Consider the following 14,422-nt stretch of genomic DNA (forward strand, 5'->3'; position numbering starts at 1 on the left):
TCTACTATAGGCCGGTACTTTATCTGAGCGAGGTGATACTCTGATTCGCGATATGACCTGAATCCCAAACGCGGCCGGCAAGTTGTCGGGTCTCCTCGCCCAGCGGTGGAGAGAAAGGATTAAACGAGGTATTCTAATGATCTTTTACATCTCATGCATCCCACGCAAAAACACTGATCGTCTCGGCACTTCCCTTGTTGCCCTGTACTAAGAATGCACTTCGCGGTACTCGTTGGATGTAGACTCAACTAGAGCAAGATGGAGGAACTCAGGATCATGAAGCCATGTCTACAAATCCTGGAGAATCCGCGTTCGAAAGTAGTGGAGATGAATTCGAACAAGTCAGCGGGGCGTCGACTCGGCGGACTAACCACACGACCCCGAATGTCGAAACAAGGTCGCAGATGGAGTCAGTCCAGACAGCTCAGAATGCCAACGACATTGATCCAGTGACGGTACAGACTGAGCGGAGACGACGAATCGCGAAGGCACAAGATGAAGAACTCAGGTGGGCCGATCTGAAGGCGTACCTGAGAGGTGAAGTGGAGAACCTTACACACCGGCGAGCTCAGAATGCCGCCAAAGTCGCAGAAGTCTTTGTACTCAGCGAAGACGGCCTGTTGTACCGCCGAGATGAAGCCCGCCGACTAGGCGAACTCGGCGAACCGAACCTCTCATTGAGATTGGTGATACCGTCAACCATGGTCGACGAAATACTTCATAACTGCCACAACTCGATCGAAGGAGGGCATCAAGGCATCGTCAGAACTTATCACCGAGTCAAAGCCGACTACTACTGGATTGGTCTGTACGCCGACGTGGTGAAACATGTTAGAGCCTGCGAAGACTGCAATACCAGTAAGAGCAAGCCACAGTTGAGAGGTTATTCGCCGGGAAATGTGGTGTCAGACCATCCATTCCAAGTCGTGTCAATGGATTTCGTTATTCCCCTTCCTCGAACTCAGCGGGGCAATACTGCACTGCTGCTGTTCCAGGACCACTTCACGGGGTTCGTTATCGCTAAGGCTATGAATGACACCGGAGCACTCGAAGTGGCCAAGGTATTTGAGGAATGCGTCTTCAGGCAGTTCGGGGCTCCGTCTCTGATACGGCACGACCGAGATCCAAGGTTTATGAGTGAAGTTTTCCAAAAGTTCTCCGAGATGATGCAGTCGAGATCAAGAGCTACGCTGAGTTACCGACCACAAGCCAACGGTCAACAAGAGAGGTCAGTCAAGACAATGGTTCAGACTATACGGGTCTACGTGGAAGACCCACTTCAAGCCGACTGGGATGACATCGCCGAGAAGATGGTACATGCTATAAACAACTCAAGAGATTCGACTCGGCGAGAAACCCCTTTCTATCTGGTGCATGGTTGGGACGCCAAGTCTACACTCAAGGCTATGACGAGTTCGATACGACGTGGACAGGGACGCCCAGTCAACTCGGCGGACGCAGTCGAGTGGCGCCGAGAAGCGAACAGACAACGAGAAGTGGCACTTCGATTAGCAGCTGAGTTCCAAGTGCGAGAGAAAGCACGACGAGCTCGAGAGCACAACGAAGCGTTGAGCAAGAAGGAGAAAAGATCCATTCCCAACACAGCAGATGACGAAGATGAAGTTGCAGAACCAGGCGATGAATCCACCAAATCCTTGTTCAAAGAAGGAGATCAAGTCTGGTTGTTTATGGAGCGAGTCAAGTCGGGCCTGACCAAGAAGTTAGCCCACCGATGGCATGGACCATTCAGGGTGAAGAAGAAGGTGGAAGAATTCGCCTATGAATTGGAGTTACCCGACAAGAGTGGATATAGGTTCTACCCAGTGGTCCATGTATCACGTCTGAAGGCAGTCACCGAACTCGGCGGAAGACCAAAGACGAGGCTGATCGCCGACCTCGAAGAGACTCAGCGATTTGACTTTGATGAAGAATTACTGCCTGAAGACAGCTGGGAACCAGACACAAGTACAAACCAGTATGAAGTCGAAGCAATTCTCGACGACGAGCTACCATTATCCACAAGTACGTCACGATCACAACGGAAGTTTAAAGTTAAGTGGGTCGGCTACGATGAGCCTACTTGGGAACCACTGTCGAATTTGTCATGCGGAGGTCTCCTGTTTGACTATCTACGACAGAAGAAGCGCGAAAACCGTCTGCAAATGGTGCAAGTTGCAGATGAGGATTAACAGCTATTGCACCAAAAGTTACACCAACTCGGCGGACGACACAGGCCGAGTTGAGATGGAATGCTACTGTGTCGAAACTACATATACTGAATAATTACGAAATGAAGTCCTGAACGATACCTACGGGACGCCCAGTCAAAGGAAGAAAACTAAAAAGTCGGCGATCCGGATTCCAAGTGAGTTGAACCCGACGGAGACAACTGGGAAGAGCTCAGCGAACTCGACGATTGGGGACGTGGCGTCGGAGCAGACGTCACCCCTTGGGAACTTGCGGAAGGAGATGCAACATTCGCAGCAGTGGCAAGAAGTATCATCGCCGAGCTAGCCAACGAAGCTGATGCCGAATCAGGTGCCTCAGGACCCGACGCGGCGGAAGTGGGCTGAGGATCCGTTCCACTGGGGAGTGGGGTGCCGAACAGAGACATACTCGGAGACGCGCCTCGGAGATTGGGAGAACCCAACCCATCGTCCGCCGAGTCGTCATCAGACGCACGCTCGCCATCTGAGCCGAGCTCACCGGTCGAAGACCCTTGACTAGCTGAGGGAACCACACCAGGACCAATAACGGAACTCGCCACTGGAGCATCTCGGCGAGGATGGACAATCAACTCCAACCGCCGAGTTTCACCAGCGGGAATGTTGAGAACCTCAGGAAAGCGAGACTCCAAGACACGACACAGCCGGGCGTTGAGGAGAAGGTCGGACGGATCAAGCCCAGGAACTTGCAAGCCACCGCCAGCAGCAGCAGCCATGTGAGGATCGTGCATCGGAATAATACCATTCCGACGGATGAGCCGCTTCTGGCGCAAGATCACCGCTCGCTGCTCAGCGATCACCGACTGAGCGTGCCGCAAGGGTTGAGTACCGGTGGAACTGTACAACCGCACCGACTCCTGCAGCTGTTCGAAGTGTTTGGAAGCGATGCCCTGAAGAGTGACGAACGCCGCATCCCTCTCAGAAATGGATCGAAGAAGGACGTCGATCTCGGCGTCCCGATCCAAGACTTGCTGATGGTGGAGCTGGGCCTGACTCAACGCAGCGTCGACCTTGCTCTGCTCAGCTGCGATGGCCCGAGCAAGTTTCGCCTCACTCAGAGCTACAGCCTTCCGCAGCGACGCGAGGAGATTAGCCGATTGCTTGGCAGCAGCCTCCAATCGAGACACTTGCTGTTGGAGCCGACGAGAGCTGAGTTGACAAGTCGACATTGCTGAGAGCAAGCGAGTCCAGTCGCCGAGTCAATGCGCGGGTTCTCCTTCTTGAACAGCTTGGGTTGTCAGCTTGGAGATCGCCGATGATCTTTGGGGTAATCAAGAGCGGGCGTAATTGCCTTTCAGCATATCCAACAGTTCCCCCGCGGAAGCAGCATGCAAAATCGCTCGCCGCTGTACAGGATCGGAGGGTTCCACGGAAACGAGTGAATCCGTAAGCCATGAGCCTCGCCAAGAAGGTCAATTCTTCTCGGCGATCATGCCCTTGCTCGTTAATTCTGGCCATGAGGGAGTCAAGACTCACTGGAGCAGCCGAGCTTGGCTGATTGGTGGCGCCCGAAGTGGTGTCGCCTGGCAAGCTCGGTGGACCAGGAAGGCGCACGCGAGAAGACCCCGCCGACTCCGCGTCAGACTCATGGGAAGTTGTCAGGTCGACCAGCCCAGCTTCATGCCGGTCGCTGACCCCACGAGTACCGACGGGTCGAGGAATCGACTCAGCTGGCACGCCTTCACCTCGACGAGGAGTTGGAGAAGAAGGATGGTTCCACGGGTTGTGCTAGAACAACATGCGAAGAGTAAGGAGCTGCCAAGTGAGTGACAGCGGAAGCAACGAACGTACCAAAGAAGGTGGTGGGGAGCCGCGAGACGTCATCAGCCGAGTACGGACCAACGGTGGCAGAACAAAATGAAGGATTAAGACACTCACCAGCTCGGCTCGTATCATAACCGGGGCAGTTGTGGTGTAGGGGATTTCCCGATTCGACCATACGCCGACCTACTTTAGGTCAAGAATCGGCTCGGTCTGATAACCCAGAGCTTAGGAGCCAAGGATCACGGTAAGTACTCGGCGATCTGTCCGGATATGCTATCCGGATAGCCGCTGAGCTCAACGGCCGCCTGAAGAGTCGGTAGAGATCCGAAACGACTACATTTCACTAGATATTTGTATGAGAAGCATAGGATTAAATAGGAGGAGCCGAAAAGGCTCCCAGAAGATAACAGAGCAGAATTTTCCTAGTCCAAGACACGTGTACACTTTTCCGGTAAGTCCCTGCATAGGGCTGGATTATGCCTGCCGTCAATACTCGAGAGGCATAGCTTGTAGGGTATTGACTGGTAGCGCCAAGAGATTAGGTCGGTCCGGGTAGGACAAAGTCTCGCTACGCGCGAAAGAAAGTCCCGCATACTCAGCGGGCCGGTACGTCGGATAGCCCGGGTGCCGTAACACTTCTAGCTGAGCAGCCTCTGCGCTCGGTGACCTGTAAAAGCGCTCGCGCGCCGTCGTCCATCCTTTGGTGGAGGGCACAGGGTTGTGAACGAGCTCAGCCGAACCAAACTCGGCGGAGCCTCGGAAGTGATCTGACTTGGTTAGTCGGAACCGAGTGGAAGCGAGCCACTCGTCTGTCCCGGAAGGGCCGGACCGCGAGGGAACCACCCTCTGCGCAGGCCATACAACCGCCGACCTAACTCGGCGATTCGTTGTGGTTTGTGTAAGGAATCCACATCTGACGATATTTGTGTGTTCTACTACACCACAAGTACCAGCCTGCTTGTGGCTGTACTCTTTATAGAGGGAAATTTGAATCGCCTACTCCACAGTAGTCGCTTGCACCCGGAATAGCTGGGTGCGAACAGGAACTACCTTCAGGCCGTCCATGAAGACTGTTGTCTTGATGTCTTCAGGCAGCGGATTCCCTGCCAGAGATGCCACCAACGTGCGCATCTCTTGCACGTACTCCTGCAGTTCACATTTACCTTGCTTACACGCGAGAAAGCGTGAGCGCTGGCGGAACTCGTTGTTCGCCGGTAGGAACACGGCTCGAAGCTGTTCACACAGCTAAGCCCAGGATGCAAAGCATCCAGGAAATGTCGTCTCCCTGGTGTATGCCCAGTGTTTGGCACGTCCACCAAGGTTGGCCAGGGCAAAAGCCACCCGAAGTGGCTCGTCCGAGATGAGACCCGCTTCATGGCGATCTCCACCTCACGGACCCAGAAGTGAAGGTTCTCACCTTCCATCCCCTCAAACGCGGGGACCTTCAGCCATACCAGCTTAGGCCTGGTTGCCTGGGGAGCGGCCATCGAGGCCTCCAAACTTCTGCGGACGTGAGCGATGAGACCACGCTCGTAGGTCTCAAACGCAGCCACGCGCTCGCGTTGCTCGGCAGGCGTTGCCGCCGCCAAGCTGCGAAGGACATCTTGTCCAAAGATGCCTCCTATCTTCCGAGCAGACTCGTACTGTGAGGCGTTCAAGCGAGGAAATCGCTTCGGTCCATCGTGGCTCAAATGTTGAGCGTACAGAAGATTCAGGTAGTTCAATCTACCCTACTCTTCTTCGTACACGATATACGCACGTAACAATAAAGCTAGAAACCTGTTGAATCATTTGGTTCGGGGTCTCGCCAAAAAAGCCTTCGACGTCTGAGCGTGTGGTCATTTAAAGGCGGTAGGGATGGGGGTACCTATGGTTGCTGGACCCGATGTATACCGCAGGCAAATAAGATTTGGTTTAAACGAGTATTTAGACATGCGCATCTTACATCAGCTCCAACTGCAAGCGATGCTGACGCAGCTTGAAATCGCTAAGTTGACTGTGTTGCCAGAAGCTGGAACGGCGTCTAACGCCGCTATGAGTGCAGGGAGAGGAACAGCATAGTGTGATTTCGCGCTGATCAAAACACATTGAGCCTTCATTAGTTATAAGAAGAAACTGAAGCTGCGACAGAGTCCCATAGGTAAGATAGTTCTGGTGTGCATCTACCTACAAAATGTCACTGCTGCTACAACGAGGGAAACAAAATCAGCAAGTTCTTCTATTTATAACCACCAACATTTCTAAAGTATTTAGATTTTGATAGCTAAACCTATTTTTAAAATAACTAGCTGAAAATGCTTCATGGCCATCTTGGCAAGCTTAAAAAAAAATCTGTCTTTTTCGCGCTCGCTCAGCGGATCGGGCCTCTCGGCCTTTTCTGTTCGCCTTCACCTCAATCTCCTTAAGCTCTAACATTTCATCCTCCTTATTGGCTTTCTTCTACGTGTCGTGTCCGTCCTGCATTCTCCATGGCAGGATGAGGTGCTATCAGTGCTGCGGCGTCATCGACCCCCGTTTACGTTTCGCGGCTTCATTCTTAGCGATCGCAGCTCGAACGTGAACGTCGATAAGAGTAATTAGCTTATTGAGAAAAAGGGTTTCTTCGTCTCCTCTTCCTAAACAGCCGAAGCAGCCAAAGCAACAGCGTTTTGCTTCGTTCTTGCCGCTCAGCTTGTCTCGAGAAATGCTACCGTCGCGGACAAGCTGGGCGGTAAGTTTGCCCCGCTTTACTGGCTTCAGGGTAGGTTTAATGAGGCTTACGCAGGAGCGGAGGTCCTACGAAGGGCCCTTAATCGAAGGGCATTATTGCAGAAAGGCACAACAAAAGACATCTTGAAAGGGACAGGTTGTGGTCGTCGTGGTAAAATCGAAAGTCTTTTTAAAAAACGTCTACAAAAGATGTAAGCTTAGTACCGATAGTACTCATGAAACCAGGAAGTATTGTCCAATCTAAGTAGTACTCATTTTCGTATTCTTCTTCAGGTAGTACTTTCATTATAATAACAGATTACTCATTTTGCATTTAAACTACTATTCAGAAATGCTACTGAAGAATTGACCACCAGAAAAGCCCTTCTTTCGCTGCGATCTTCGTCAATACAGCTCGAAGTATGTGGCGCTCCGTCGCCAAGCAGATGCCCGTGCTGAATCGTGCGATAGCGCGCAGCTCGCAGGTCGTGGCGATGCCCGTCACCTGTCGTGTGTGTACCGCAGCCCCGCTTGCGTCCGTCGTCCAACAGTGTGCGTCCGCATCGCTGCAGACCCGCACACTATCGTCCAAGGCCAGCGATGACTACGCGCTGAACCTGGCCAAAGTTATAGCCCCGGAGGCCACGCTTGAGGAGTTTAAGCAGCTGTATCGTACGCCTGGCGCCAAGCATACGACGGTCATCAAGATCGGCGGCGATGTGATCATCCACGAGCTCGAGACGCTCATCGAGTCGCTTCGATTCATGAAAGACACTGGTCTCTTCCCCATTCTCGTGCACGGCGCTGGCCCACAAATGAACACTGAGCTGGACAAACAAGGCGTAGAGCCTCAATACGTAGGCGGCAACCGCGTCACGGACCAGAAGACACTCGACATCGCTAAGAAAATCTTCATCGACACCAACGCCACGCTCGTGGCCGCTCTTAACAAGGCCGGACTGCCGGCCAAAGGTATCACCAGCGGCGTCATCCAGGCCGACTTCAAGGACAAGGAAGTCTACGGCTTCGTGGGCGAGGTGAACACCATCCACGGTGACCCCGTACAGGCTGTCATTGATGCCGGTGAGATTCCCGTGCTGTCGTGTCTGGGCGAGAGCGCCGACGGTCAGACACTCAACATCAACGCTGATGTGGCTGCTCGCCAGCTGGCCCTGAACCTCCAGCCACTCAAGACCATCTTTGTGAATGCTAAGGGCGGCTGGATCGAAGACGACGGTACTAAGCTGAAGACGATCAACATGACCAAGGACTACGAACGCATGGCCGCCCGCGACTACACTGGCCGTCAAGGTACACTGCTCAAGCTGAACGAGATCAATACTTTGCTGCACGGTCTGCCGTCGACTTCATCGGTGGTTCTCACGTCGGCGTCGGAGCTTATGCGCGAAATCATCAGCAAGAAGAGCGCCGGTACGACGTGCATCAAGGGCGAGAAACCTGCTGATACTAGCGCGAAATCCGCTGCCAAGGTGTCGGCTATTCCGCGTGGCCCTAACGGCAAGTACCGTGTGGGTCTGCTCGGCGCTCGTGGATATGTTGGTCGTGAGTTGATTCGCGTGATTGGCCGCCATCCCGAGCTGGAATTGGTGTGTGCTAGCTCTCGTGCGTTGGAAGGCGAGAAGGTGCTGGATGTCGCTGCGGCTCCTCCTCTTAACCCGCACACCAAGCTTCCGGCCAAGCCGGTTGAGGACGTGATGCTGAACATCGATCCTGAGCTCAAGTTCTGCGAACTCGGACTGGACAGCATCCCATCATCCCCGTTTGGAGAGAGTGTCGATGTGTGGGTGCTGGCTCTACCCAACGGCTACTGCGAGGACTACGCCACGGCTCTGGATGCGCTCCGTCGTAAGGACAAGATCATCATCGACTTGAGTGCTGACCAGCGCTTCAACGCCGAGTGGACTTACGGTTTGCCGGAGGCTCCGGGTGGTCGCACGCGACTCCAAGGCGCCACGCACATTGCGAACCCGGGCTGCTACGCCACTGGTGCGCAGGTCGGATTGATGCCGCTGCTTGGTGGCAAACCGGAGGTGAGCGGCAAATTGGTCGACGAGAGCGTTCCTCCCCACGTGTTCGGTATTTCTGGCTACAGCGGCGCTGGCACAAACCCTTCTGCGGCCAATGACCTGAACAAGCTCCAGGACAACATCATTGCCTACAAGTCCGTGAAGCACATTCACGAGAACGAAGTCAGTCACCAGCTAGGCACGCCCGTTCGGTTCATGCCGCACGTGGCACCGTACTTCCAGGGCATCCACCTCACGGTGTCTGCTCAGCTTGCTGACAACGGACTTATTACCTCGGCCAAGCAGGCTGAGGAGCTCTACCACGAGTTTTTCGCGAGTGAGGCTTTGGTCAAGGTCAAGTCCGACATCCCGTTCGTCATGGACAACGCGTACCACCCGCACGTGGCTGTGGGCGGCTTCCAGCTGGACCCGGACACGGGTCGTCTTGTGGTGATTGCCACCATCGATAATCTCCTCAAGGGTGCAGCTACGCAAGCGGTGCAGAACATTAACGTTGCCCTGGGTATCGACGAGTACTCGGGCATCGACCTTGAGTAGACATTTTGACCTATCCTTTCGAACTCTGCGAAATTCTACGTAGTAATACTACCAGGAAAAAAAGACAATGAAACAAGCCACGTTCTTTTGCTTTTACTGTTTTACTACATACTTTTCGCTGAAAATACTCGCGATACTTTCATGTTTTTGCAGCTTCTACAATACAATTACTTATGGGCAGAGCTCCTGCGAGAGAGGACTGGTCCAGCGCCTATAACACACCGCATGACGCAAATCATTGGCTTAACACTTAGCGACACCAAGAGCAGATCCTTGGGTAAAATTTTCGATGTGATCGAGGTGGCGATGGCGACTTAGTACTGGAGGATGGGATCACCAACGCGGTCGATGATGGGAACCGTGCACTTAAGGTCGAACACCTTGCTCAATACTACTTTAAACACTTTCTGCACGTTGATGGAGTGCGAGGCCGACGTAAAGATCAGCGGCGCCTTCATGGCCTTAGCAAATTTGCGAGCCTTGCAGATCGAAAGTAATCATAACGCAGTCAGTATCACTAGGAAGATCAAATATTTGATCAGTACGCACCTGTTTTGTGATATCTTCCTGTTCTTCCGCGGCAAAGTTGGCAAAATGGTCGTACTTCATTCCCACTAGGAACGGGAACGCATTCTGGTTAAACAAATTGTAAGTAAGTCATAAGGTTTAAACATTCACACAAGCCTCCAACAATGTCGCACCTTGTTGATAGAGCGCACTTGACGATACCACTCCTTGATACTCGTAAGTGTGGCCTTCCGGGACAGGTCAAACATAAAGAGAATGGCGACCGCGTCGTTGCACACAAGCGGTAGCATGCTGATGAACTCGCGGTGGCCACCCAAGTCCCAGATACTGAACGTGATCTCCGTGTTGCGTAACGCGATGGTCTTCTCCATGAAGTTGACGCCCAGTGTGTGGATGTAGTCCTCATCGAACTTGCCTTCAACGTACTTGACCATGAGACTCGTTTTGCCTACCTGCGCATCCCCAACCATGCCCACCTTGACGACCACGTTATTGCGCCCAGGCCCACTGCCTCCAGACGAAGCTGCGCCCGAGGGACCAACGCCTCGTGATGGCCGCTCCACCCGGCTCGCGGCGCTTCGTACGTCTTCATGTTGCTTTTCCTCCATCTCGGTGCTCGCGTTTTGCTCTATCCTCTGCGGATAAGCAACTGACGCGATGTCACTAAAGGATGGTGTCACTAAAAAAGTTGGAACTGACGTTAGTCGGACATAAAATGGCGTTCCGTACACAATCAGCTTCAATTTCTTGTCTATGATTCATAGATAATAATAGCAGCCTGAATGTTTTCATTTTAAAGAGATTCATAGACTATGAATCTCTTTAAAATGAAAACATTCAGGCTGCTATTATTAATTTTTATCGGTAATTCAAACTGAAAAGCTTGTTCATCATCTACAGTAAGTGATCCATCAGCTGAAATTTTTCATTAAAAATTGCATCTAAAAATGTGATCCTGCTCACCGATAATACACCTTGTACCACGAGTATTCTTTCCCTACTTCGTGCCATCGTTATTTTCCTTGGACACTGCAGCTGCAGCTTTTTCCGTTACTTGTTGACGATTTCGATATCTTCACTCGTGGTTCCTCAATGGTGGTGTCTCCAAGTGTTGCTGCCATCGACTTTACCTCTCTCTCGACATCCGAATCCGATTGCAATTGCCCCTTCACCTTCATCCTCTGTGCCTCTCCGAACGGAGTCTGCTGCCAAAGCACCTCAAACTCCTCCGGACTGCCACTTGAACAGATCAATTCGTGCTGACCCTTGCCCTCCTTGCTCTGGCGATTCCACGTCGTGCGCATCTTCATGCCGTCGACTTCTCGCTCGTGCACGGCAAAACGGCTTTTCAATCGGCCGGTTAAGTCTTCGTAGCGACGGCGCGTAGTCGTGATTCGACGGCCCTGTTCGTCCACCACCGGCGAGTTGCTGCGAATAGGACGAGAAGGTGTGACCCTCAACGTTTTCCTTGGCTGTGATCTTATGCTCAGTAGCGGGGTCGGGGTTGCTGGCTAAGCTTCTTGCTCTTGATTCATCGTTTTTCATTACCTGTCGCTTCGCTTTCAGTCTCTCTCGGCTTTTTGGAAGTATTGACCTAGTTTGCAGTCTCACTTTGGTCTTCATCGTCGACATCCATGTCCATTCTGGAGTCGGTGTCCGAGTTTGCGTTGACAACCCTCTTCGAGGTAACGTCGTGCGTCAATTCCGGCTCATAGCCACCTTCCGGAGCAACCTTGGGAACAAGCTCCAGCTGAAACGCGGATGAGCTGTACTTGCAAATTAATTAATGGTCGTGCGAGAAGATCTTTTGCGCCATTGCTGTACAATCGATCTCTGTTGTCGATTGAGGCACTTCAACGTGTCCCATACAAATCCCCATATATTCATTTCGATCTGTTTCTAGAAAAGGAGATTTCCTACAGTTCATGTCGTTGACAGGTTCTAGAAAAGAATAAAAATTGTGAGGAAGTGACAAGTGCAGATTGAAGCGCATACTATTAGTAAAGCGTGAGTCTGGCTGCTTTGGACATCGAACATGCGTCAGAGAGTAGTTTTTATCTTGACTTGCATAATTGATCACGTTGGCGCCACCCTACCACTTTCAAAGTCACAGCGCCGCAGGTTGCCTTCAAATATAAAGCTGCTTCCAGTGCTTTCCCTTATTGATTCCTTGACAGCGTCGCAACGCTGCTTACATGGTGATATTCGTCACTCTCGAAGTTGGAGTCTAAAACCGAGTACAGCTCTCCCGCTCACGGGACTTTGATCAATATTATAGAGGTTTTATAATTGACTGCATAAAATAGGGTCACAGATGGAAAATACCTTATCAGCTTGAAAGGGTATAACGAGGTAGGGGGTGCGGCTAACTGGGGGGGGCACTAATATCTACATGTACATGTACATGTAGATATGTACATGTACATGTTTTAAAGTACTACGTAGTAGTCTGAAGCACAAGATCCAAAACTAACGTTCATGTTTCTATCTTTTCTTCTTGTTCTTTCGTCTAGCTGACGATGTTGTCGAGGTGTTGTCCTTCGCTGCTGGCTTCGATTCGATCTCAATCGTTCCACCCTGCAGCAAGTAAAATCAACGCATTAAATGGGAAGAGCAACAGCAGCGACAGGAAAAACGCACAATAATATCCTCGCGGTGCGCACTCTGCTCGACCTTGTTCTGCGTATCCAGGTAGAACATAAGATCGCGCACTTGGCCCTCTAAATCACCAATGCGCAGCGCTGTCTCCTGTTCAACTCGCTCGTTTTGCTCTTCTAGCAGCCGCACTCGTTCCTTCCACTGCTTCTGATTTTCGATTAATGACTTGTTGAGCTCTCTGCATTACACGAGAAACCCACAAGGGGTCAGTTGGGAAGCTCCATGATGGTACAATATCACTCGCCAAGTCGCTCACCTGACAAACGTTAACTCATCCTCCAGCTTCTTGGTCTTTTCCGCAAGAGCTGCGTTTGTTCTCTTTAGATGTTTGCGCTCATGCTCGTGAGCATTCAGCAACTGCCGGCTCTCTCCCTCTTCCACACGTGCAAGCAAGCGTTCGTAATAGAGACGTTGCTCCTCTAATTGACTAGCACAAGCAATGCAATCAAAGTGTCAACCCCCCTCAAGACATTCACCAAACCCAGCAGACACAAGGTACCTCTTCAGGAGAAAGTTGTACTCGACTGCGAGTTTCTCAAGTTTACGGTGCTCGCCTTCTTCTTCCTCGGCGGACGTTGTAGGTGGAGTTTGTGAGCGCTCTCCACTGAGATTATTTGGGCTCGGAAACTCGACAAACTTGCCGTCTTGCTTGTTCAAAATCAGACGATGCACATATCCGTCACCGGCATAGTCCCATACGCGCTGCGTCTCCAACTCCAGTGAATACGTATGCAACGTCTCTTGATAATGCTGTTTTGCGTGTTCGCCCGAGTAGCGGCCACAGCCCACATGGCCGCAAATCAGACAAATCCAAAGGTGATCGGCCGTGCCACACACTTCACACGATGAGCCAATATCTCCGTGACTATATCGACACACGGGGCAACTCGATCCTTCCCACCGAAAGAGGCAGTCGCAATGAAACGAGTGATTGCATAGAGTCGTTAAAATTCCCGATGCTGACGCGTCCAGTCTATCCAAACAGACTGCACACGTCGGAATCTCCGTCATGCCTGCAGGTGGAGGCGGGAACAACTTTCTCATCTGTGCGTTGCTAGCTCTTCTCTCTGAACGCGGGCTCGGCGGAGCATCATCTTCTCCATCTGCACGTTTCTCCTCCAACGCATCATAATCAGGATCGTTTTCCCCTATTACTGGATCAAACTCGATGCTTCTCACAAACACAATTTTGCAACGTTCCTGTTCGATCGAGTTAAAGTACTTGCCGTTATGGGCCTGGTCACACGCAAGAAACAGGAATACCGGTACACGACCTTGTGACTCACAGTTAACAGCGACGGTAGTACAGAGAAGTTGTTGTCCATACCTGAAAAAATTGATCCGCTCTTTCTTGCGAATTGAACTGCATCAGCACCATGCAGTTGCTGCGTTCTGGGTCCTTAAGGATGCGCACAAGTGCAATGTCCTCCCGGAAACTAGCCAGGAACTCGAGAATCTCTACGGGTGACATGTGCGACGGCACTGTAACCACGCATACCAATGTGCTTCGCTCTTTGGGCAGTTGCTGGGTGGATGAAGACGACGAGTAGGGTTTGTCCGCCCGATAGAAACGCAGCTTGCCCGTGGTCACGCGCACTTGCGGGTTGCCGGCGAGGAAGGATGCATCTTGTAAATCCTGCGCGTTTACAAGCGGCGTCTCTTCAGCCTTGGCCTCCTCTTCCTGGGCCAAGTCGGCAGCCTCCACGCGTATCTGAAACATGTCAACGACGAAGTGAACGAATATGATTTTGGTAATTTGTGATACCGGTAAGGACCAAATTCCAGCAATACTGGAGCTGTACCGGTAGTTTTGGATTTTTGCACCTATCGTTTACCGGTAAGTAGTGGTAATTTCGACCTGTCCCACACTGAAACACTTCACTTTGCAAACGGTCGAACCAAAAGCATTGAGAAAGGCTACAGTACAAGGAGAAGAACACCAACGCCAACGGTAATCCAAGCGTCATGTTCAAT

The 14,422-nt window shown here is 51.8% G+C and overlaps 3 protein-coding genes across 3 annotated transcripts; 1 reads left to right on the forward strand and 2 right to left on the reverse strand.

Annotated features, from left to right (window-relative positions):
- Positions 1–6,672: 6,672 nt before the first annotated feature.
- On the forward strand, positions 6,673–9,262 carry PITG_03101 (uncharacterized protein; the record flags this gene model as incomplete). The annotated part of the gene is made up of 2 exons (XM_002906148.1): positions 6,673–6,699; positions 7,055–9,262. The coding sequence occupies 2 exons, from the start codon at positions 6,673–6,675 to the stop codon at positions 9,260–9,262; spliced, it is 2,235 nt and encodes a 744-aa protein (XP_002906194.1).
- A 314-nt stretch (positions 9,263–9,576) lies between these two features.
- PITG_03102 (septum-promoting GTP-binding protein 1) lies at positions 9,577–10,403 on the reverse strand (the record flags this gene model as incomplete). The annotated part of the gene is made up of 3 exons (XM_002906149.1): positions 9,577–9,741; positions 9,812–9,895; positions 9,964–10,403. The coding sequence occupies 3 exons, from the start codon at positions 10,258–10,260 to the stop codon at positions 9,577–9,579; spliced, it is 546 nt and encodes a 181-aa protein (XP_002906195.1).
- Positions 10,404–12,274: 1,871 nt separating this feature from the next.
- PITG_03103 (uncharacterized protein) lies at positions 12,275–14,168 on the reverse strand (the record flags this gene model as incomplete). The annotated part of the gene is made up of 5 exons (XM_002906150.1): positions 12,275–12,367; positions 12,431–12,626; positions 12,705–12,875; positions 12,948–13,684; positions 13,776–14,168. 5 exons carry the CDS (start codon positions 14,166–14,168, stop codon positions 12,275–12,277), a joined length of 1,590 nt encoding a protein of 529 aa, XP_002906196.1.
- Between the last annotated feature and the right edge of the window lie 254 nt (positions 14,169–14,422).

The sequence above is a fragment of the Phytophthora infestans genome, genomic scaffold (assembly GCF_000142945.1).
Source record: "Phytophthora infestans T30-4 supercont1.4 genomic scaffold, whole genome shotgun sequence".
Lineage (NCBI taxonomy): Eukaryota > Oomycota > Peronosporomycetes > Peronosporales > Peronosporaceae > Phytophthora > Phytophthora infestans.